The sequence below is a fragment of the Passer montanus genome, unplaced genomic scaffold (assembly GCF_014805655.1).
Source record: "Passer montanus isolate IOZ18808 unplaced genomic scaffold, ASM1480565v1 scaffold203, whole genome shotgun sequence".
NCBI lineage: Eukaryota > Metazoa > Chordata > Aves > Passeriformes > Passeridae > Passer > Passer montanus.
Genome location: NW_024366626.1, coordinates 198,355 through 223,906, shown reverse-complemented (window position 1 = coordinate 223,906; position 25,552 = coordinate 198,355). Strand labels below are relative to the sequence as shown.

Here is a 25,552-nt window from a genome sequence, read left to right as displayed (position 1 = left end):
TTAAACTCCAGGTGAGGGGTCTTGTCTTAGTAAGTCACTGGCTGCAGATAACTAAGGTGATCAATCTGTTATTTACCCAGTTGGTATGCATTGATTTCTCTCTGCTTTAGAGAGGAGAGAGAGGATTTGGTGATGCTGTTGCAGTTGCTGTCTTGTAAAGAGAATGTGTTGCAAGAGCTCTGGTCTCTGGAGGTGCTGAGGTGAGAGGATGGTTATTAGCAAAAAAGTGGGAGAGAAGTCAGCAGACAATGACATGCAGGTTTTTGTTGCAGTGGTATCCCCTGCCCTCTTGAGGGGGATCTGTCTTCAGAGTATGGGAAGATTAAAAGTGTTATTTTCTTCTTTTTTTTCCTGTCTTACAGTTTTTCTTGGGTCAGCTACATCTGTACATAAAGATAGAGCTTGTAGAAATACTGCACATGCCTTTGTGCTCCTCAGTATATCAATACCATGTCATAATATCACAGACCTTATTGTTCTGTATACTGTCAGGGTATTCAGACCTGCACACTGTAACCCACTGAAATAATTTAGCATTTTTCTGTATAGCATTGAGTGATTTGGGAAGGTTATGTTTGTTGGTTTGTTTTTTTTTTTTCCTTTAAGACTAGATCTCGCTGTGTATGAGTGGCTCTGATTTGATCTTTGTGCAGTCCCTCGCAGCTGTGCTGAGTGGATGTGATGTGAACCAAGCCCTCTGCTGGCAGCTCTGCTCTGCTGTTTGTTAAATACTCACCGGGAGCACTGACAGGGTAAGGTACTGATCTCAGAGGAAGATCCTTACACCACCTCCACCCCCATCCGGATCAAATTATTAATCAAAACAAAAAGGAATTCCAAGGTATTTAAAAACACAAGTGTGCTTTGCTTCCTCCCACACAAAAAGCTGTGCACCTGTCATTTGGATTTGGAGACAGGTGTAAGAAAAAAGGCAATTACTGCTAGTCCTGATACAAATTGAGGGTTTTTTTTGTTTATTTTCACTCAAGTTGGATGACTGTAATTGTTTTCAGTTGTCTTTTAGGCTTTCTTAAGTATTTTCTCAAGCACTGCAGTTTTTCCTCTGACCTGATGACTTCAAATGTTTAACACAAGCACAGTGAAGAGGTCTGTGTATTACACTGCTTTCTAACGAAAATGTATTCTGTCTTGAGAATGTTGAACAACTGCTGCATCCCTAATATTTGTTTTGTTGTATTTTCTTTCAATTCGTTGGTTATGTTTGGTTAGCCAGTAATGAAAGTAGAACTTAGCTAGAGATGCATAAAAAGCTAAAAAATTATTGTGAGATATCAAGTTAGCTGACCCTGTTGTGTGAGGTCTGTCTTTAAGAGACAGACCTTTTCTTCTTTCCCTCTCACAGAACTTTGAGACCCTCTTGCAGATTTTTTTATTGCACCACCTTGCTGAATTTTGTCTACAGTCTGGAGGTCTCTTTCTTTCTTCAGTCCCTGTTATTTTTAATTTAAATTACATTTCCTTCTTGCTGTCCTTCATATATGTGAGCAGAATTTGAGTCTTCTTTCTGAAGTTCACTGTACTAAAATTAAACAAGAGAAGCTCTCTTAGTCTTGGTCTCAGTGCTGTTGTGTGTCCCAGAAGCCTATAATTGGTAACTGTTCTTTCATCAGTTTTAAACAGCAGTGACCTTAATGCACCTGTACTCAGTGAGGCTTTACTTGCATCGTGCAGAGGAATGTTTTTATGCTTTTTCAGCCTGTGTTGAGAATCCTCACTTTACTTACCCTGATACCCCACTTAAGCACAACTATTTTTATCAAGGAAAAAATGAGTGTACTGCTTTGTTTGCGGCAGTAAATAATATTAGCATTCCAGGGGTTCTGTTTTATAAAGACTGTGTATAATTTGTATTTTTATGTTGCTTCATGCTTGTATCTCTTGAATCTTTGATAAGTCCTTAGTCCAGACACCCATGGAATGCTAAAAAACATGACCTGTGTTCAGCAAACTGCTAATATTGTTCTTACTACATTTCCCCCCCCTGCCATGTCCCAGGGAAGCTGGAAATAACTGAACCTTTAGCATCATATATAGCTCACAGCACAAGTGTGGACTGCTGCTGAAAGGAGTGAACTTTTTGCTGTCACAGATCTTAGTTGGATCTCATACAGGTCTGATCTGGTTCACAGAAAGCCTACACCCCCTCAACTGCAAAATCTTGCACTGCATCTGGTGGTTCAGTTCCCTGATCCAATACTTGACGGTTCTCCACAGTCTTTTCACTGCACACAGGCATCAATAAAAACATTTGAGTGTGCACTCCTAATATAAATATATTAATCTACTTTGAAATTTTATATACATGTGCTACTGTACAAAATGTGTATAATAGTACAGAGTAAAACTTCAATAGTGATATAAAGATGAAATTCACACTTCCTTTTTTTTTTCTTTTATTAACATTACAAAACAAGTGTCACACTCCCAGTGGACAGTTTCAGAGCTGGTTAAAGAGGAAGGCTGCAGAATTCATCTTCAGATTTACTTCTTTCTCTTTTGGTACTGTACTTGATTAGATGTCAAATGATTTTCATTCTTGAAGAACATTCTTCCAGGGGAGGAGCTTGGCAAGATCAGTATCTTGAAGTAATTTTAACCCAGTGTACTACATCTTCTGTTGAATTCCTCAGATTTTTTCCTAAAGCCTCATATAATACCCATTCATGAGCAACCACAAACCCATTTTCCCCACTTCTTGGTATAGGTGATAGCAGTCACACTATGGTTGTTGTTCTCTATTCAGAATTTTTAAAATGAGTTGGTTTCAAATTATTTGCCTTTCAGAGTTTTGGGAGCTATCCAGTTTTTGCAGCTTAAGTGCAGAATGGTCTTTGATTTATTTCTGCATTTCACCCTACTGATTATACCTGACAAACTTACTGACATTTCATTTATGCATAAAAGTAACCTTGGATGTATTGTCTGTGCTTTGTAAACTTGACTGATTTAAGGATAAGGTGATAAAAAGAGTAAAGAACTTCTAAATAATTAAAGTTCCATTTTAATAAGAGGGGTTATCTCTTGCGTCTTCATTTTGTTAGTTAATTTCCCTTCTTTGAATCCACTGCTTCTACTTCAGATGATTCAGTTGTTTGGGTTTTTTTTTTTAAATTCAAAGAAAATAGCTCTGTCTGTTTCAGCTGTGAAGGAACTGTGATGCTAGTCAGTTTGGTCTGTCAGTCTACATGGCAGAGACTCCTAAGACAATTCTGAGTAATACTGCTTTTGAACTGTAAGCAGTTTGGCAACTTTGGCTGAAATATGGTGCTGTGCCAGTGGAAGTGAGTGCTTTTCTGTGTGAATGTACCAGCCCTGCTCACTGCTGGCTCAGGGGCTGTGCTGTAGCTGCATTCACCACTTCAGAAGATGACATTAAAAATTCAGGTGGTACTTAAACGATTTTTTTTTTAGGATTACTTCAATGGGCTTTTTAGTCTGTTGTAAGCCAGCAGGTAAAATGTAATTTTTCAGGAGCTTACTACACTGGAAAATTAGACTTTTTATAGAAATGGGATGTTTTATTAGGGTTTTGCTATTGCTGCATAGGGTCATTTGTTCCTGTCTCCTATTTCTTGAATAGAAAGTGCACCATAATTTGCAGAAGTAGATGAAAACCAAAAGCTGTTAGGAGCAAGAATGCTTCAAATTGACCTTCATTTTGGGGTGGAGAATAGATGACTTGTGTGCTGGTTCTATTAGGATTTTGCTATTGCTGCATGGGGTCATTTGCTTCTGTCTCCTATTTCTTGAATAGAAAGTGCACCATAATTTGCAGAAGTAGATGAAAACCAAAAGCTGTTAGGAGCAAGAATGCTTCGAATTAACCTTTCTTTTTGGAGTGGAGAATAGATGACTTGTGTGCTGGTTTTTGCTGAGGTAGAGTTTATTTCTTTCCCAGTAGCTGGTGTGGGGTTCTGTTCTGGATCTGTGCTGGACACAGGGTTGGTAATTCAGAAATGTTTTTGTTTTTGCTGGGCGTGACTTGCACAAGGCCTTTCCTGCTCCTCCTGTGGCCATGCTGGAGAGGAGGCTGGGGGGGAGTGGGAGGGAACACAACCAGGACAGGTGACCCAGATGGACCCAAGGGATGTTCCAGGGCTTGTGGCATCATGCTTAGTGTAAAATTGGGGGGAGAAGGAGGAAGGGGACATTGGGAGTGATGGTGCTTGTCTTCCCAAGTCACCATGATGTGATGGGACCCTGCTTTCCTGGAGGGGGCTGAAGAGCCCTGTCCAACCATGGGAAGCAGGGCTTTAATTCCTTGTTTTGCTTTGCTTGTGTTTGTGGCTTTTGCTTTCCCTGGTGAACTGTCTTCACCTCAACCTGTGAGTTTTTACCCTTCAATTCTCTCCCCGGTCCTGCTGGTGGAGGAACGAGCAAGTGGCTGCTTGGGGCTGGGCTGCTGGAGTTGAACTGTGATGACTTGGAAATCTGATGTGTCCAAAACAACTTCTTGACAAGACTGAAATGGATTCTCTTTTGTAGTTAATAGCAGAACATTGTATTTCTTGGACTGCACTTGATTATGGTAAACTTCTCTGCAGGAGGCTTGCTAATTGGATTTACTTCAGCTCTTACACAATCAAGTGCTGCATCTGCTTCATTCTGGAGTGTATCAGGCTTCTGTGTTTCAGATACTCATGTGAAAACTACCCATGTTCAGAGCCTGGACTTCTCTTTTCCTGTGGAGTGTGGTTTCTCCTTCCAGGACAATGGCTGTCCAAAGGAATATTGCATTCTGGCACAGTAAGGAATAATTGATACATCATTCAGGGTGCAGTGGTGGTTCTGGGAAGGGTCGTACACATCAGTGCAGAAATGAAGGTGCATTCTTGAGGTTGAAGTAGAATGCATGCATTTCTTTCCCTTAAACTGAAGGGATTGGTTGCCCCTACACTTGTGCAGGAAGTCATGCCTCCTGCAGCTTTCTGTTAACCAGAACTGGAGAGACTTGGAAAGGAAATTTGGGCTTTTTTTGGGGAAGTTTGGTTTTTTGGCAGGAAGGCCTTATTTTAGCTGCAAAATTTCTGGGAATGCAGGCCATAAGCATTTGGGTTTTCCACACTACAAAGCCACTGACCAAAGGCCTTTTCTCATTTGTTTCTAATTTTAATCATCAGCTTGCCCAGAATTTTCATATCCTTCTGTGCTTAGGAGGGATGTATGAATCAAGATGTAAAGATGTGGGAAAGTTTTGTTTATTTTTGCAAGGGTCTCTCATTTTAATTGATGTTTATGCTGGGGGGGAAGCAAATATTATTTAGATTTCTGATAGGATACTGGTCTTGCATACCTGTAGATATTAAGAAAACTTTGCTGCTTTATCACATGTCAAAACTGCTTCAGAGGGATGTAACCTTCATGTAATAAGCTTAGAGATTTGTCAAGAAAACTGTGTTCATGTAAGACATTAAAGTAGTGCTAATCTTCATAAACAAATCTCCTACTTATTTTTAAGTATACCACCTTGAAAGAAGGGATTTACAACTAAGCTGAAATCAATTGCCTGAGTAAGTTTCCTGATTAAGTCTTGCTAACTTAGTTAATACATCATACTACATGGAAGAGCTGGGGATGAGTGGATGATTTTCCCTTTAAAAGAATTAGAGATAGCTTTTAGAATCATTATATATACAAAATATATATGCACACAGAAGGTACACTGTTTAATGTTTCTCTATTAAAAGTAGTGTGCAAGACAAATACAAGTTGATGGCAGAGACACATAGCTAATCCTTCAGTTGACATGTTAATTGCAACTATAAATTTCTGTTTAAAATTGCTGTGCTGCAATCACAATACAAGACTCTTTAATTTCAGCTTAAGATAACATTAACATTCAGTGTTTGATGCAATCTCTTTTAAAATCTCTGGAAGTGGATGCCAAAGGCATTTGCTACTATATTTTAAATGTATAATTGTAGAGAAGGTAATATAGTCAAAGCACTTAAGTTTTGGTCTCTTGGCTGCAAACCTCCGAAGGATTTCCTTTGATTGAGTTGTATAACCAATGATTGTAGCTGTTAATGTTTGATTCCAAGGAATCCCAAGTTTTAAGAACTGACTGTGTTTTATCTGGGCAATTTATCTCCTGCTGTTTTAGGTAGCTTCTGGATGCCATTTAATGGCTTGGTAGGCTTTTTTAAGGTTATGACTATAAAGACACTGCAGTGGGCAATATGGCAAATTTGCTAATAGGCGTTAGAATTCATTCCTGTTTTATCACCCAGTAGTAAAATGCCTAATATGACTGCATACTGATACTATTAATTTTTTGAGTTCTTTGAAGAAAATGCTAAGAAGTTTAGGGAGACTGAGGTGGCTTGAGCATGTCTTTGTGCCATGGTTTTTTTTTTTTTTTTCTGTGTGCTACCTGACTGGCTCTTTTTCCTCACTGAGACTGAGGTGGCTTGAGCATGTCTTTGTGCCATGGTTTTTTTTTTTTTTTCTGTGTGTTACCTGACTGGCTCTTTTTCCTCACTGGGAGCCATGATAATCAGTCAAGATTCCTATATAACTCCTGAAAAAACAGAGCATCTGAATCTATTTCGTTAGCTTGGTAAACTGTTTTAAACTAACAAATAATCAGAAATCTGTCAATTGCTCCAGATCTTCTGTGGAAGGTACTGGGTTTCTGAGTAGCAATTTCTAAGTGAGGGGTAGTCCTGTCTTAAGTACCAAAGATTCAGATTGCTACATCTATTTTAAAATTTACACTTTCATTGTTCTTTCATTGGTATGAGGCCAGTTACAAAGCATTAGTTGAGAGTTGTGCATTCTTGTTCTTAGTTTCCATACCTGTCACCACACTTATTCCAGCCACAGCAGGACTACTTTACAAAATACTGACCAGTCAGATTGTTCTTTAAGAGAATGTTACAGAGTAAGATTTTTTAAAAGTCATTACCTGTGATACTTCCTCCCTTTGGAGTTGTTTGTTTCCTTCACAGGAATACAACCACTTGAAAACTGTCAGACTTGGCAGAGGTGTTTTCCAAGTTTAGTGTTAAAAACTCACCCATGATTTGTAGTTTACGAGCAAAGTTAGAAATAGTATCCCACCCTCTCTTGAGAAGTGGTTTCCTGAAAAAATGGTTACAAACAGTAGTCAGTGTCACCAGCTTGAGTCAAAGACTAGTGTAAACTTCTATTTCCTCCTGTTATTTAAGTACTGAAATACTCTGGAATCTCAGGCAACCAAACTCAAGGCTCTTCTTGATAAAGGGTTTGTCGTAAGACTGTCTGGTGTCCCTGGGCCACAAAATGATTAAAACCACTCAGTGGAGATTTAGGTGTTTTGTAAAGGAAGCTCAGTCCTCTTGATCTCTTTCACAACTGTGTAGATAAAAGCAGTAAAAGATAAAAACAGCTTATCAAACTGACCCGTAGACAAAAACTGGAAATTTTATAATTACAAACACCAACATGCTGCAAAAGTAATGTTTAAAGAACAGATACATTTGATACGGCTTTGTGTCCTTCAGACAGCATTTAATATCTAGCTTATTAGTTATTCTTTATCAGGCAGCATCACACTTGTACCAGTAGAGACTGTTTTCAAAAGTTCTGTTATATAAGAGGTAAACACCATAGCAGCAAGATTATTCTAAATGTTATTCTATGCATGAAATATGTTTAGCACTTCTGAAGTCTTAGAAGACTTCTGCTCCTTGGAAGCGTCACAGGTGGTGGGAGCTAGAATCCAAAAGCTCATTTGCTCTTTCAAGGAAAAGATCTTTGGAAGTATTTAAAAATCCTTTGAAGTGTTACCATCTTTTGAGGCAAAATGCCTAGTAATTCTTATGTAACTTGATAGCTTTCTTTATTCTGTCATTTTTACTGTATCTATGCTCTGGCTAAAGTATCCTTTAGTTAGAAAAGAAAAAAACCAAACCAAAACAAATGTTTATAAGCTCTTTTTTCATGTATGTTTTTAACTGTGTTAATTCTGAAAAAAAACCAGGTTTTATAGCCATAGTCTTAATAGTGTGCAGGACTGGAGTTGGGATATATGGGAGTATAATCTCTCCAAATAATGATTCTTCCTCTGAGACAGATGGCCTGCTGCATCTGGATCAATACATTTTACTGCTTCTTCACTTCCACAAAATAAGGAGCATCTTAAAGTGGCAGTGCCTACAAAATTAACCTTTGAGCGATGGAAACAAGAAGTCGTGGTTGTAAGTGCTAGTGAGCAGGTTGGTAGTAGAGCTGTGAGCCACAGTGAAGGACTGCAGAAGATGTGTGAGAGAACACAGAATTATTCTGTCAGTACTCTTTGGGCAAAGATGGTTCTCAGGGTAGCTCCCTTCATTTTTTTTTTCTGTTTTCAGTAAGCATGAGAGAGCTATGCTCACTAAGAGAATACAGGTATGTAATCAGAATAAAGTATGTATCAGGATATAGTATCAGAATTTATAATGCAGGTACAAAGCAGCTTTAAGTGTAAGCAACTTGATTAGATGTAGTGGAAGGCCATTTTTATATTTCTTTGCAGAAGTCGCAGCTTGAAAAGATTAGGCTCATGATTTTTAGCATTATGATAATATAAACTATTGAAACCAGCTTCAGTACTGTATCCTGCCAAGATGAGAAGAAGCTGCTTTTGTGAAGCCTTTCTAGGGAGTTTGTGAGAAGAGCCTCATATTACATGGCATGTGCTAAATCTATAACTGGCCAAAATTGAGGAATGGGAAAAGCAGTTAAATGCTGTAGTCTGAGGTGCTTCTCTGGCCTCCTGTTTCTGCACAGGGCTAATAGCCATGGGAGGGATTAACTAAAGAAGTCAGTGACTACTTGGAACACACCAAATCAGGCAGTTCACAGTGACAGCAATCTGCCTAGAGAGCCAGAAAATAGTCTTACATACAAATTGCTGGTGGTCCTGCTCTTGACTTGTGGCTTTCAAGTTGTGACTCTTGAAAAGAAGTAAGACTTCATGTGTGTTTATTCTGGTATTACCTCATACAGTGCAACATAGCCCAAGTATGTTGCCATTAAGATGGGATTTAGATAAGTTCACCACAAAAAAAAATTATGTTGCATGACATACACGACTATCAAGAACTCTTAAATAAAGCCATTTTACTGAACTTTTTGATGCACCAGTGTATTACAGGCTGTGTGTGAAAAATCTCAGATCTCCTCTACCAAAATATCAAGTATTTTCTCATTACTAATCTATGTCTAATAGATGTGGAGGCTATTCACAGTTGTCACAAATGACTTATTGTTATGATCCAACACTGGAGATGAAATAGTAGATTATCTGTGTAGGAGCAGAAATTAACTGTTTCTTGTCTGAAGTCCTCTCAGTGTATGATAGAATTGTCAGCTTGTAAACATACACTATTTTTCCTTTAACAGTGCAAATTAACACCATGGCTATTTCTGGACTGATTATTTTTGTTTTAAGAATTGTGTTAATAAGACTGGTTTTGATCTGAAATGTTAAACTCTCTTTTCTTTCCCTTTTTGTTACACCCCCTCCAAATCCACAGTGTGTTAGCATTTTTTACTGTTTATGAAGATCTTATCACACATGTATTGGCTGTTCTAAAATAGTGCTAGGGCAGTTTTTTCCATTCAGTGTCTGACTTGAGTAGAAGCATTGTTTCCTCATGAACACGAGCATGAAAAATACTACGCCTGCTTGATTTACAGCTGAAACCACAGTGGTGCTTTCTTAATATCGCCTTAGAGGGCTGAACTTGGAGCCTTCTGGAGTGAAATTCTTTTGTGCCCACACTCTGTAATATCTGTTCTCAGTGGTGCTTTATTGGGCACCCACCAGCGCTGATAACCAGGAATAACCTTTCAGTTATTGCATTTTGCTTGTGCCTCAAAATATTTTCCTAAGAAATATTGCACGGTGTGGAGAGACAAGACATACAGAACAAAACTTCCCTGTGTTCACAGTGTGCAGTGTCGTGGAGCTGATCTGGTAACTGATAACCCATTATCTCCTCCCCAGAGCACAACAGGCTGAGCTGTGGGCGCGTTTGAGCACTACAGGAAAATGTGTAGCTGCCACGTGGTGGTTGAGGTTTTGGGGTGACATTTGGGGGTCACATTGGCAGTGTGTGCAGGTTTTACCAATACTTGGCCTGCCATGCTCACGTGATGAACTGTGTGATCCTTTTTAGACTAGATCTTCTAGATATTTCTAGAGAAATATATTTCTCCGCCTTCTTACCAAACCTGAACATAGAGCAAACAAACTCCAAGCTTGTTAAAAAAGAAAAGGCATTACCCACTTTAGTCACATTTCACTATTTTAAGACACAAAAATAAAGATTCCTCCTACCATTCCTTGATCCTCCCTGACCAGTCTTCTCAGAGAACAATTTTGTTATTTCTTATTACAGACATGATGTGTGTTGTTGTAATAGCAGAAGATTTTATCTAATGTTGGCAAGTTTTTTTGGCCAAAGCTTAAAAATTGTTTAGATAATTTGAATGTGACTCCTTTTATGTAATGGTTTAAAATAGAGTTTGTTCCAAGTATAATGTGGTGGTTTTCTGTGAGGAATAAGAATGGGTTTTATATGAACAAGTAATAAGTGGTTGTACTGTCTCATGCTTGATTGGAGGTTTTGGCATACTTATGAACATGTTTATAATCTGCCCCTTGTTTTAATACATCTTTTTTTCTCTTTGTTTCCTCCCCACTTCTGAAAGAAGTCATTAAGGGATACATTAATGCTTATAAGGTTTTTTATATTTTATTCTAAGCTATTGGAGCAGGGTAGGTGGTCGGCTCATCTTCTGGCATGAGCCTCAGGCTTGAGTAGGAGATGTTTTCTTAGTTCTGGTTCAGACAGGTCAGCATTTCTGAAATGTAGCAGCATTGTATTTCTCTTTTTGGTCCTCACTGTTCTTCTTACCACTCTAAATGATTACGTGCTGCTACTTGATTTGGCTCGAGTGCCTGAATACAAATAATCAGCAATCAATAGATTCATCTGGTTGTGCAAATCTTCCAAGAATTACAGCCATTACTTCTGTCCAGGAAAGCTGCAGTTCAGCAAATTGGATGACTCCTGATTAAGTTTCTGTTTGTCCTCTGTTCAGTGTATATAACAAAGTATATAATACATATACACATACATATAAAAGAATACATATATATATCCCTTCTGGACGCAATATAATATACTCTTTAAGAGTGTAAATTGTTAAAGGTAATGATCTGGAAACTACCTAACAGTGCAAGGCTTACAGGATCACCAGATGTGTTGCAGGTGTATCTGTTTCTGTGCGAATCTCATAATTCCGCATCAGTGAGAGAAGCACTGGCATGAACCTGTGCTGCTGACCTTTGGATAAGGTTGACATAATCTGTTTCTAAAAATCTGGTTTGTATGTTTACTGCTGGTTATAAGAGCCTATGGATGACACTCTTCATAACTGACAGGTTTAGAAATTTCCTCTGGACCCTCTGCTGAGGATATATCTGGTACTAATGTATCAAAAGTAGAAAGAATTTGGTAAAATACCTCACCCTAATCTTTATTAGTCTTGCCCTGTACACACTTAAAAACCTTATTTGTGTCCACTCTATTTTGTGTCTTGCTTGAAAATACCTCACCCTAATCTTTATTAGTCTTTCCCTGTACACACTTAAAAAGCCTTATTTGTGTCCACTCTATTGTGTCTTGCTTAGCAAATGTGGGTTTTGCCCTTTACCTCATTGAACCTCTAATTGTTTAAATATTTTCTGAGCCCTGGGATACAGGCTGCTTCAGAGTATGCTGCTTGAGCTGGTTTGTTGAATGTTGTTCAGGATCTTTCTACTGTATCCATTCTTAATAGTTGTTGCCTTGGATAAACTAACATACTTAGCTTAGAGTGCTTCTTGCTTTCGTACAGCAAGTGTAGGAAATGTTTGAGTTTAAATGTTCTGGTGCTTGCCTGGCTTGGCAAAACAAAACTGTCTTTTAAGCAGGCATATATATGTGTGTGTATTCACATATATTTTGAATTTATATTTAAAGTTGATATTTTCTCCGTTTTTGAACTTGAGAGCTGAATTGTGAATAAAAGACATAAGCTGGCCTTTGCCCATGGGGCTGATGTTTTCTCCATCTTTGATCCTTCCCATGTAAATGGAGAGCTGTGTTTGGGGAGGGACTTCTCTTCCCTCCTTTTCCCTGAAATGCCAATCTCCCATCCTTCTTTCTGGCAGCATCACCTTACAAAGAGTAGTAGAATAGTTTGCAGGGAAATGAATAATTTATTTCCTGAAAAATTGATCAAATGACAGCTAAGTCTGAACCACAGGAAATGCTACAACAGAGACCAGTAACTTGTGGTAGAACAGTCTGTGCTTTCAGATTAAGAAGTAAAATTTCTTGTGCATTTGAAATCTTCTAGCTCTTTTTCTACAGACCAGGTGTTTGACTTTTTTTAGGCATCTGGGGCTAATTCTTAATTATATTTACCACACTGGCTGTTAATGGTTTGCTCTTACAGGTTTGTTTTACATTTCTTTAAATCCGAGATGTGCAAGGGACTTTGAAATCTTCTAGCTCTTTTTCTACAGACCAGGTGTTTGACTTTTTTTAGGCATCTGGGGCTAATTCTTAATTATATTTACCACACTGGCTGTTAATGGTTTGCTCTTATAGGTTTGTTTTACATTCCTTTAAATCCGAGATGTGCAAGGGACGTAAAGGAGCAACTCAAAACTTCTGTCATGTCATTCTTTTTATTTTTCTGTTTACACAAGTAAGATGGGGAGGTTTTTTTTTTACAAGGTAAGTTTTGCATACCCACTCTGCTCTGTCAGTCACACAAAATACAAACTTTGTTTGTGTTTTCAAAGGAGCCCTTTGAGGATGGCTACGCCAATGGTGAGGAGGGCACACCAGCTGGGGATGCAGCTGCTGCTTACACACCTGACAGCAAAGGGGTGGTCAAGTTTGGCTGGATAAAAGGCGTGCTGGTGAGTTTGATATATGGTTCTTCAGTTTCTTACAGGTGCTGATCTAGTCTTACAGATATTTCCTACCACCTTCTTTGTTGACAGGCATTGTGATAGTGTTGTATAAAGATTGTGTGCATGAGAGGTGTGATAAATGCCATAATTTTAGGAAGGGTTGCTCCTATTTCAACTGAATTTTAAGGACATAAATATTTCAGGGCTTTAAGTTCTTAAGGTCTCGGCACAGGTTTTAAGTGTTTTTATGTTGCATGATTTCCAAGAAGGAAAGATACTGTAGTAAAAGAATACATGCTTTACTTCTGTGGTTTGGAGAGGTTATCTCCTTTTTTTGTAGGATTGATATCTTACTCTTTAGGGAAGAGAGAGACCCAAGATCTGTTTTTAGTCTCCTGTCTGAATTCTGTACGATACAAACTCTGATTTTTGTTGAGATCTAAAAGTTGTAAATACTAGGATTAAAAAAAAAAATGCACACCTCTCCATCCTGTTATTGTGCAGATGTGTTGTAAGAAGTTACAGAAATGGAAAGTTGCAGCAGGGTTTTTGTTCTTCTAAGAAGAGTAAGTTATTTAGTAGGATGTTGCTTTAGTGAATTTTTTTTTATTTAAGAGAGAGAGGTTTCTGAGAGATGCAGACTGGGCTTTTAGACCTCACAATCATCATAGACTTCGGTCTTATTTTAAGTCATGTATTCTGTACTGTGAATTTTGCATCCTAAAGTTTAGGGACTAAATTATTATTATTGTTTGCTTACGGCATACAATGCAAGTGTCAGATGTTGAAATACTCTTAACTCTGTGTTTAAGGTAGTAATTTTTTAATCATATTGAAGTCCCTTTTTTTTAACCAAACTTAAACCTGTATAATAACATTATATTCTTGTGAAATAATTTGAAAAATGGTGAAGTACAGCAAGATATGTCAATAACATTATAAAAAACTGAACTAAAGGATTAGTGAAAATGACTGCAGATGCAAGAACTAATCTTTGTTAAATTTCTGTTTTGTTCTAGGTACGATGTATGTTAAATATTTGGGGTGTGATGCTCTTCATCAGATTATCATGGATTGTAGGACAAGCTGGGATAGGTATGGGTACTAATGCTGTAATTTTACTTCATTACTTTGAAATGTGATCCACAAGAGATGTTGATCCTGAGCTTTTACTTCAAACAGGAATAGGAAATTACCTTAATATTGCCAATTTTTATGGTAATTTATCTTACCAAAAACTTCAACCAGTTAGACTTTTTCATTTGGGTACAAGACAAGTATTTTAAAATTTACATTTTTAAGTCTTCAGTGAACTGTAGAGATAATATTTTGATCTCTTAATTATTAAACCCTGCATATGGACTGTGTAGTATATAAGCAGTTCTTTTCAAATGGTTAACTTAGTGTTGGATTGATCTCTAGAATACAGCTCTTATCTTGATGTTTAAAGAGAATCTTTGCACAGTTTTATTTTTGTCCTGATAGGGGAAAGAGGTAGCCTTTTGCTTGAAAGTAAATTTGTGTTCTATTTGCAAGACTTGAGTATTTAAATGAAATTAAGGTGAAGGTTTGTACTCTTTAATACTGCGGGACTTAGAGTGTTTTCATCTCTTTTCCCAAAAGGTCTCTCTGTCTTGGTTATTGGAATGGCCACTGTTGTGACAACGATTACAGGACTCTCTACTTCAGCAATAGCCACAAATGGCTTTGTGAGAGGAGGTAATGCTATTTTCATGAGGTTTTTAAGCTTTCCTCACTCTGGAGTGCACACTTTAATGTTGCTGCGGAGCAAAGCCTTCCTTGTGTTCTGTGTGATCAAACAGTCACATAATTAACAAAAAGTCAATAAGTAGCCTATTAATTAGATTTGAACTAGTACCTTGCTTTTGTGCTGTGAAGGAACTTTATTGGTGTCAATTTTTGTAATACAAACATTTCTAAGGATACATATCCAGGAATGAGTAGGGTCTTAATATTCTCCTGAGCTGCACTGGTTGGTTAAGAGTGTGCTTGTGTGTGTTCATGTCCTGAAATAAACCTTCACACGAGTAACTCTTCACACTCTCTGCACACTCTTAGCTCCAGCTTTCCCAAGGGTGATGGTTTTCATTCTCTTCCATGGTTTATGTGGTGGTGTCAGCTATTTTTGGAAATGGTTGGTGCCTCTGACATGACCAAACTACTTCATGACATTACATGACTGCTACTAGGAAAAAAATATGGTGGAATTAAAGTAGGAGCTTATAAAACTATCTTCATTAAGATTAAAAATTTAGAAAAAAGCCTCACTATCGCAAAGTAAACAGCCCCAATGGGAAAAGTCAGCTATGTGTTAGCATTATGTCAAGCTTAATTTCTGAATACCCTTCTGATTTTTAATTATATTATGTATATTGGGTTGTTCTATTCCTATAGGAGCTTTCTTTATTTTATATTTTTTTTAAGTCACTCTTGAAAAATAGTACTTCATTAGAAAATGTGAAATCCTGAATTGGAAGAACTGTAGAATTTCATAGGAACAATTGTTATATTGTTTATTACAGTAAGATTTTTTTTTTTAATGTTACATAAGAAATACAGAGTATGGCCAAGCTGAGTACATATATAGGATTTCCACAAGAAGTCTAATGCAGTGAAATTAAGTATTTTCTGTTACAGATTTTTGAAATGTACTCAGTTACTGGAGGATTTTGCTGCTTTTAGAAAGCTTAACCTTAAGTCTGAGGAATAAGCCTTTGCTGCATTTTCTAAACTTTACCTTCCTGTAATACTCCATCACATTTTCTTTTGTCATGTGGAATTTGTTATTTTTGTCCAGCTCAAAAGTACAAAGAACAGGCTCTTGAGTGTCCCATTGGAGGGCAGAAAATTCCTTTAACAACAGAGCTTTTCGAAACAGGTCTTCAGAAGTTTGGAACTTCATTGGGTTTATTGCAGTCTGCTTTGCCAGTTCCTTGCTCTTGACTGCACAAGTGCTTTGAGCAGTTTGAAGTAAAAAGCCCAGTTATTCTGCAGCTTGTGTTCTAGAGTTTTTAAACCATGGGCCTGGTTGCATATTTGATATGCAATAATATGAGCTGGTGCATGAATTATAGTTATTTCCACCTGATCTCTTTGCCTAAGAACTTGAAATAACATTCCTAAAACTTCAGCACATCTGTCCCTAAAATACTGAGTTAAGGGTTATTTTCTAATACATCAGGGGATAAAGAGTGAGTAGATTCTGGCTCGTGTAAATGTTAAAGTGCTGATGACTGTCTGATATAGACTCTGTCATGTAGAGTACTTTTTTGTCATTTGTATTTTTTTTTCTTTCAGGAGGAGCATATTACTTAATTTCCAGAAGTCTGGGGCCAGAGTTTGGTGGTGCCATAGGTCTGATTTTTGCATTTGCCAATGCTGTGGCAGTGGCAATGTATGTTGTTGGTTTTGCAGAGACTGTTGTCGAGTTACTCAAGGTACATGTGCTTATATTGATTATACTTTTATCTGTAAAGTTTTTCACTTCATATAGAATGTTTGAGTATATATAAAGTATATACTTTATGTGTAAAGGTAAATATTATACTTGCTTTTTGATTCATCTGATCATAGAACTGTGTGGTTTGGAAGAGACCTTTCAAGGTCACTTAGTCCATTCCCCATCCAGGTAGAATCACAGAATGATTTGGGCTGAAAGGGACCCTAAAGACCACCCAGGGCCACCCCCTGCCATGGGCAGGGACACCTTCCACTGTCCCAGGCTGCTCCAAGCCCCATCCAGCCTGGCCTGGGACACTTCCAGGGATCCAGGGGCAGCCACAGCTGCTCTGGGCACCCTGTGCCAGGGCCTGCCCACCCTCACTGTAAAATATTTCTTTCTTACATCGAGCCTAAATCTGCCATCTTTTAGTTTAAAACCATTATTCCTTGTTCTGTCACCACAAGCCCTATCCAAAAGTCTGTTCCCATTTTTCTTGGGATGCTCTCCCTGGAGCTTCCTTTTCTTCAGGCTGAACAGCCCTTATTGTTTCCATTTGGAAGATTCATTGATTTAAAAACAAGGTAAAACCCAAATTACTTGTATCCTTAAAGGGAATTTACAGTCAGTAAATTTGTGGTGTGCAGGTTAACTACTAATAAATTGTAGTGAATAAAATGCTGTTCTTTAGTAGGGAAGGTATTTACCTGATGAAGGACGTAACTGTGTATTTTTTGTTTTGTTAGGAAAATGGAACGTTGATGATCGATGAAATGAATGATATCAGAATCATAGGGGCTATCACGGTGGTTATACTGCTGGGCATTTCCATTGCAGGAATGGAGTGGGAAGCAAAAGTAAGGATTTCCCATCTTTTTTTTAATTCTCTGCTTCAGAATTTTGGTTCCATTTCTGTATCTTAGCTGTCTGATTTATTTTGAATATTCAGTATTGCATGATGGTACATTAGAAGTCAGTTGATTTTTATGCAGTAGGTCTTGGTCTGGCCACTAGCATGTGCAGCTCTGAACAGCATTTCAGATCCTAAAACACTTCATTGGAAGCTTAAGCATCTGTGAGAACCTAAACTCCAGCAAAATCCACTCTTAATGACCCTTTCAAATAGATTAATGGTGTTTCTCTCTTCTGGGCAATTACAGCACAAGAGAAGGTAAGAACTTCAGCATGGGAATTTTCCCTTACTATAAACCTTAGGCAAATTCTGAGGCTGAAAGCACAGGGCTGGCTTCCCTTCTCTTTCATTCTCTTCTGGTTTGGTTTTCACCTGGAAACAGCCAGACAGTGGGATGCATTCACTAGACCCAGCATGGAGGAGGGTTTTGAACATTGGTGGTGGTGAATGTGTAGGAGGGAAAACCTCCTTCCCTCACCTTGTGGCTGCACAGTCTTAGGTCAGCTCTGACTGAAGAGATCTTAACAGAGAAGCTCTTCTGCCTTACCAGTTTTCTGCTTGACATTATGAGCCAGTGTAGGTTGCTCTCTGGTTCCTGCACCTTGTAGGCTTTTTCTGACTATCTGTCCTTAATGTGCTCTAAAAAAAAAAAAAATTGAGAAGAGCCTCTCACTGGGGCTTCCTTCCCAACTTACATTTATATCACAATAGCTCCTATTTTCTTCACAAAAAAAAAAAATTGAGAAGAGCTTCTCACTGGGGCTTCCGTCCCAACTTATATTTATATCACAATAGCTCCTATTTTCTTCACTGACAAGCAGCTGAAGGAGCCTCCTCATGAAGCGTTGTAAGTTTCTTGTGCTCCTGCATCAAGAAGATGATGCTATTTATAATAAAAGTGAGAGAGAGTTTTTTATCATTGTTGCTTCCAAGAAATAGGGAAGTGAGCGAAGATTGAATGCATTGCTTTGATGTGCTGGGGAGAAAAGAAACTTACAGAAATTGACTTTGGCATGAACTTCTAAATTGAACTTCTGTAGAAACTGTTTACCTTTCTCAAGTAGCCCTTCACTGTCTATAACCTGAATTTGTGATACTCTCTTTATCCACCCAACAATTCTGACCTCCTTATTCTGAATTGTTTTGAAGAGTTATTTGTTAATAATCCTCTGACTACCACTTGAAGTCACAAGTAGTATCTCCATTTTGCTGTGTAGCATGAGCAGTTATGTAACAAATAGTTTGCATGAAAATATCCCTGTTAAATGTTTCTACATCAAACCTGAATTGTGGTATTACTGCAGTGCCATCCTTATTTTAGGGGTAGTTTCCAAAAGTCCTGTCCTCAGTGTAAAAGTCAAGACTTGGTTTCTCTGTCAAGGAAGGAGGCAAGTGGGAGCAGTGATAGGCAGCTGAACCTGTCAAACAAGCATTTCATGTGGGCTAACGTAGAACTCAGCACAGCAAAACACCAGTGTCTCCATCTTGATCTGTGGCGTTCTCCTATGCCTTAGCCATGTCTCAGAGAATGCCTTGGAAAATGGAGCAGGGGAATCTATAATAATGCCTTTTAACCAAATCAAAAAGTGAAGAGACACTGGGATTGATTCCAGGGAAGTTTGCTTTAAAAAATGGCTTTTTAGAGTTTGTGGTGTTTACTGCTCAGCTCCTTGTGTTGAAGTTTTAGAAGCCCATTCTTTCAGACTTTGGAATTTAAGTCAGATACTCAGCAAACATCCCTAGCTTCAGGGAGATGCCTAGGTTAGTTACTGGAAAAACCTACTTATGGCTATTGCTCTGTGATAAATTCTTGTTTATGTTTCTGTCTTGCTGAAGACTTCTACAAGTACCCAGCTGTATCCTCACACCTCTTACCTATTCTTGAGGCTTTACAAAGATTTAAATACAGGGCACAAAGTGTTTTCTTCAGGTGGAGTTCTAACTCTGCTCCAGGCCGTTTTGCTCTGTTTATCACTGTTCCACCCTGTTTTCCTGAGAGGCTGTGTGAACTGAAAACTTTGTTTTGTAGGCATGAACAATGCTACAGCATATTAACTCCTGATCCTGGGCCTGGAAAAGGTCTGTGAATAGCTTCCCCCAAGCTACTGGCATTCCTTTTTAAGGAATCAAATCACCCAGAAGATAACAGCAGTGGGATTGCTTATTTAAATTAAAGACCTGAACCATCCCTACAGAGCCTGGATTTATCTTTGTACACACTTTTGAGGTGTGGGATGGTTTAAAGTACTTCTTGTTCAATTTGTAGGGTTTATAATTGTTCTGCAGAAAAGTGACTAAAAATCTAGGTTGTAATAAAAGTAGTCTCAAAACTAGGAATTTACAAGTAATTGTTGCAGTTTGCAATTTGGTTTCCTTAGTAAGGATTGAGAACATGAGAATGTAGCAAAATAAACTATTTCCTTGCATAAAATATTAAACAAAAGCTATTTTGTTCTGGATGTAATAAAATTTTTAGGAAATACCACATACTAAAGTATAAGACAAAGGATGACCATGGCTAATAATGCAGTAGTAGCATTTGTGTTGCATTTGGCTATTTTCATGTAAATTTCTTGAATCTCCTCAAATGCATTCCTTCTGGAAGGCTTATATATAGAGAAATTAGTCCTTTTGAGCATTTTGCTTTAGAAGTATAATTTTGAGGCATTTAGTAATAATAAACCTTTTTGATTAGGCATAAAAGTTGGAAATTACTCCTATTTCTTAATTAAAAATCCTTGTACAAGTTCTCTCCAGCTTTCCTCATTTTTTTGCAGAGAACATGCTGAGAAGGTGAAGCTGAATTTGGAATCAAGTAAACATTTACATTTTATAGCAGAGCACTTGATACTGTGAAAAGAACAAGTTCTCCTGTCTGACAGCAGTCATTGTGTTTCAGGCACAGATAGTCCTGCTGGTGATCCTCATACTTGCTATTGGAGACTTTGTCATAGGAACATTTATTCCTCTGGAGAGCAAGAAGCCCAAAGGTTTCTTTGGTTATAATGGTATGTTGGAACAGTTTAAAGTATGGTAAACAATACCTTTCTTTGCAAAAGAAGCTGCTCTAATTAAATTAAACATCCAATATATCTTATAGCTCTGTTTAACTGTGGAGACTTTTTTTCTGATTTCTTCTAACTTCTGCAGTTGGATCAAAATTTGAGTATTGCTTAATATTGAATATATATTAAATTTTAAGAAGCTGGATTATACTGTAAGTATTTTTTCTGCATTTAAATCTGTGTTGACTTCTACTTTGAGTTGAAGTGATGCATTAGGGCTTAAATGATTCTGCATTTAGTTTTAAGAAGGCTCTGTGACTGTCAGTATTTTTACTGGTCTGATAGTGGCTGGAATGGGTTCATACTTCAGCTTCATGTGAATATTGACAGACTTAAATCTTCTCCTGCAGCCGACATATTCATGGAGAATTTTGGGCCGGATTTCCGACAAGAGGAAACTTTCTTTTCCGTGTTTGCTATTTTCTTCCCTGCTGCAACTGGCATACTTGCTGGTGCAAATATCTCGGGGGACCTTGCGGTAAGTAGTGAATTAAAAACATTTTTCATGTCATTCATGACCACTCAAGTGTGCATTGACCTCTGTCATCACTGTCCACTGACGTTTTTCTTTCAGGATCCTCAGTCAGCCATACCCAAAGGAACGCTGTTGGCCATCCTGATCACTACAATGGTTTACGTAGGAATTGCAGTATCTGTAGGTAAATAGAGAATGTTTTTAACTTTATGCTTTCATTCCGAAGATCTGTTTTGATATGGTTTTTATGTAATTTGTTATGCAGGGTTGTTATGTAATTGACTTTCCTGCATGGGAAGGTAATAGCCAAAGGTTTCTGGGTTTTACAGTTGGGAGATTCAGTTTTCAGCTGGTTTTATAATTACATTAAATAACTGATGCTTTTCTAAGAAAATTGACTGCTTCAGACTAAAGGTGACTGAAGACTTCTATCAGTGTTGCCTCATTGTTGCAGTTACTTACCTTAAAGGATTTACAGTTTAGCAGTGGGATAATCCCTGGATTAGAAAAGCATGTTTGCAGGAAATACCCACTGAAAAAACACATGTATTGTTTTGAGGATTATGGTAATCAGACACATACCTGCAGTGAACTGTGGGATGATCAGAGAGCACTGTGGTGAGGATGCTTGAGCAGTAATTCCCAGTTGAGGGAGGAGACCAAGAAAGGCCTTCAGTCCTCATCAGCCTGCTTTTGGAAGCGTCATGTTCTTGTGTAAAGAGAAATAATCACAGACTGATCTGAGTCTTCTCTTCCCCATCTTTCCCACCCCACAGTTGTTTGAAATCCTGTGTAGAAGTCACCCTGGGGTTGATACCAGTTTTGCTGTAGAGCACCAGTGGTTTACTATGTTTTTCCCATGCATAAAATAATCCTAGTAACTTTAAGATTACAGTGTTGTAATTGAATCATTTCTTGCCTGTGATCGGAACCATTTTTTACTCACATCACATAAAGCAGTTTCTGACAGCAATAATAATTTTTCTTATATGAAAGACCTTGTTTTATAAGGCTGTGGTGCCTTTTGAATGAAATTCTCATTTATAAGAGTACCATTGATCTTACCACTAATGATACTTCCTTTCCAAAGATACCAATCTTGCTAGCCTGCCTCTGTTGGCTAACGTGGGAGTGTAGCTCTGCCAAATAGTTGCTCTGTAGTGATTGTGCTTTGTGCAGCATAATGAGCTACACTCATTTCCTAATTAGATTGACTGCACAGACCTCTTGCTACCGAATTTGAATCCTTTGGAACCTCAACCCACACAAGACTAAAATTATTGTTAATACTCTCTTATTAATGGAATACTTTGATCAGCTTCCAAACATGAAAAATGCAGTATAAAAACTGACAAAAGAAGCAGTTTGCAAAACCAACTGGACGTAAAATTGATTAATCAGAAATGTTCTGCCGTGTACTGACTTGCGCTTTGAGTGCTGCTAGCTAGAAAAAGGCAGCAGGAGTCAGAGATCATGAGTGAAATTTAGCTCCTTTTGAGGCGTTGAATTAGGAATATTGAACAAATACAAATACTTTGATTCCTTTCCCAGGGGAGTGGTAAGCAAGGCACTAAAGATTTGAAGGGGCTAGTAAATGGTGCACAGTAGTCACATCTGAAGAGAAGGAAGATGTTCTGAACTTAACTCACTATTTATATACTCTGTAGTAAGTAGAAAGGGCTGAAAGAAGGAAAATTACTGATCCTGCTGCTAGAGGTAGGCAGCTATTTCAAAAAGATAACTGAGACATAGGTATGCAGTTTCATAATTCAGCAAAGGACTACTGCAGACATGAAGGTGGCATGAGGAGGCAGATTTCACAGGCAAATTTGCTTTAAAACATCTTGGAAGATAACATTTCAAAGAACAGCATTTATTGCTTTAAGAACAAGGGAAGCTCTAACAAAAAAAAAAAAGCCAAAGTTCTGAGTAGCATTGAGACCTGCTTCCTGTGGTTATGAAAATAAAACTAATTCACAAGAGCCAAACTGTAGGTGTTTACAGTGCTAGTAAAATTAAGCACTCTGAACAGCAGTCTGAAGGGCTGAGTACCTCTGGAATTCATATATTGAGGATATAATTTACAGCCATCTCTATCAAGTTTTCTCATGCTTAAAGCCTTGCAAAGCTCTATTTCACTTTGGCAGGAACACACTTATAAATGCCTTTGAAAAGGTGAAATCTTATTTTCACAGGAGGGAAGACCTAAAGACTTTTTTGGGAAAATGCTGCCTGAATCATAAAAATAAATAAAACTTTTTTGAATGAGTCTTACAGAAAGTAACATTTATTATTGTTACTTCTAGCTTAGTGTCTTCTGCTGAGAACAGAGCCTGCCTTGCCTGGCTTTGTTCTATATTTTCTCACAGTAAGGCCCACATTAAGTTTGTTCCTACTGCCATGTCTCTTTTTGCCATATTTTGATTCCATGTGTGAAAGCTGAGTTTAAACTTTGACAAAATGAGGAAGAGGAGGGCTGTGATAGTGCATTGTAGGTATTTAATGAATTGTTCAGTATAATTAGCCTGCCACTGCAATCTTGTCACCAACAAAATGTTGTTTACCAATAGTTCAGCTGGGAAGTGTGTTACCAAATCCATTGTATAGTGAAGAAAGGGAAACATTTTCCTCTTACAGTTAAACAAGAAAACAATTTAAAAAAAACAACAAAATGTTGTTTACCAATAGTTCAGCTGGGAAGTGTGTTACCAAATCCATTGTATACTGCTTGAGTGGCTGGGGGAAACATTTTCCTCTTACAGTTTAACAAGAAAACAATTTAAAAAAACCCCTCAGCTCCTCCACATACACTCAAGAAGAGCATAAGACAGATGTTTAGTGTAGGAAACTTACTGTAATTTAACCAATTAGGCATAATAAGTAACTAAAAAATAAATGAGGAGTGGAAGGATTAATTAATGTCCACCTACTGGGACCAGGTGTTGTGGTGGGCTGTTAATGAAGTTCTGATGGCCCACAAGAATTTAAATATGGTATTGCTAATCTGGAATTAATTTTCCCCATGGAAAATACATAGATGCCTAGGAATATTACTGAATAAACTTAAACTTGCAGCAGATCTCTGCCTTCTTCCTTTGGAAGTAGATAATTTAGGTTCTTAGCTGTCATGAAGTTTTGCTGCAAGGCAGTTCTTGTCATTCAGATTCCTAAAAGATTAAAGTAAGAGAGTTTTATTGACTGTGTTGACTTTTCCTACTCCTTACTTAATTCCAGTCCCCAGAGTATTTCCTGGTGTTCAAACAGTTTGATTCCCTCTACTATTAGACCACAAAACATTAAATAATACTTAGTCTGATCTACTTTTTGTCATTTATGAGACAAAACCCCTTGAAATAGAAGACTTAATGGTCTTTTAGTACTCTTTAGTTTTTCTTAATACTTACAGGCAGAAATACTGTTTCTCAAGCATTTTCTTGACCAGCCAAATTAAAAGTAATCATAGATGAACAGAAGACAATAGTTAAGGTGATGATTATAAAAGAATGTGGGAGAAATGGTACTCTGTCTGTTTTTCACCAAGAAACCAACTGTAAAATGTCATGGTCACCTAGGAGATGGCTTACTTAAACACTGGGAAATGGCTTGTGACAGGGTTTCATGAAACTTACTGTTTTTTAAATGGCTAACTCATAGTGACTGGAAAAAAAACTACTTAATTCCAGTCCCCAGAGTATTTCCTGGTGTTCAAACAGTTTGATTCCCTCTCCCCATAGTGACTGGAAAAAAAAAAACAACTGCAACAGAATGTATACCTGTCTGCAAACATCTATACACACAAAACAAATCTGCACTCCTCTCGGAAAATTGACCAGAAAGAGAAACAATGAAGTCATAAAACTATAAAATGGCTTGGGTTGGAAGGGACCTTGAAGATCATCCATGGCAGGGACACTTTCCACTATCCCAGGCTGCTCCAAGCCCATCCAACCTGGCCTTGGACTCTTCCAGAGATTGTGCTCTTAAATTTCTGCAAGTCTATTGACCTGGTTTTCCTTTGTGCTAAAACTTTGTCTCTTCCTACAATCAGATACATTAAAAATCTAAACATTGTTTCAGCCAAGGGAGCAGTTGTTCTTGTATTTGTGCTTCATAGTGAAGGTGGGCTTAGTACTGTAGCATGTTAAAAAACTAAATGTGATATTTTAATGTTGCTCTGCGAGATGATGCTTACATAAAAAGGAATTAACACATATCCTTAAATTCAGGTTCAGTTTGTTAATGCTTTTCTTTATTGTTGTGTCCATTGTAGGTTCTTGTGTAGTTCGAGATGCCACAGGGAATGTTAATGACACCATTATCACCGAGCTGGCAAACTGCACTACTGCAGCCTGCAAACTAAACTACGACTTCTCATCCTGTCAGGCAGGGGCAGACTGTCACTATGGGCTGATGAACAATTTCCAGGTAAATTCCTCCTTAATCTGTATATTGGGTTTTGTGTTTGGTTGTGGGCTTTTTGTTGGTTTTTTTTTGGTGGGTTTTTTGTTTTGTTTTTGGTTTTTTGTTTGTGGGGTTTTTTTTTGTTCGGGTTTTTTGTTTGTTTGGGCTTTTTTTTCTTTTTTATTTTTTGTTGGGTTTTTTGGGTTTTTTCTGGTTTTTTTGTTTGGTTTTGTGGTTTTTTTTGGGGGGGTTGTTGGTGGGTTTTTTGTTTTGTTTT

The 25,552-nt window shown here is 37.8% G+C and overlaps 1 protein-coding gene across 2 annotated transcripts in view; it reads left to right on the top strand.

Moving 5' to 3' along the window:
- SLC12A2 (solute carrier family 12 member 2) overlaps nt 1–25,552 on the top strand; it is a 55,821-nt gene that overhangs the window by 3,836 nt on the left and 26,433 nt on the right. For both annotated transcript variants that reach the window (XM_039708478.1, XM_039708477.1), the window contains exons 2-10: nt 12,848–12,967; nt 13,981–14,056; nt 14,585–14,680; nt 16,280–16,419; nt 17,168–17,278; nt 20,234–20,342; nt 20,750–20,877; nt 20,974–21,058; nt 25,145–25,299. In XM_039708478.1, coding sequence (XP_039564412.1) covers nt 12,848–12,967; nt 13,981–14,056; nt 14,585–14,680; nt 16,280–16,419; nt 17,168–17,278; nt 20,234–20,342; nt 20,750–20,877; nt 20,974–21,058; nt 25,145–25,299 — 1,020 coding nt within the window. The remainder of the gene's footprint in view (nt 1–12,847; nt 12,968–13,980; nt 14,057–14,584; nt 14,681–16,279; nt 16,420–17,167; nt 17,279–20,233; nt 20,343–20,749; nt 20,878–20,973; nt 21,059–25,144; nt 25,300–25,552) is intronic.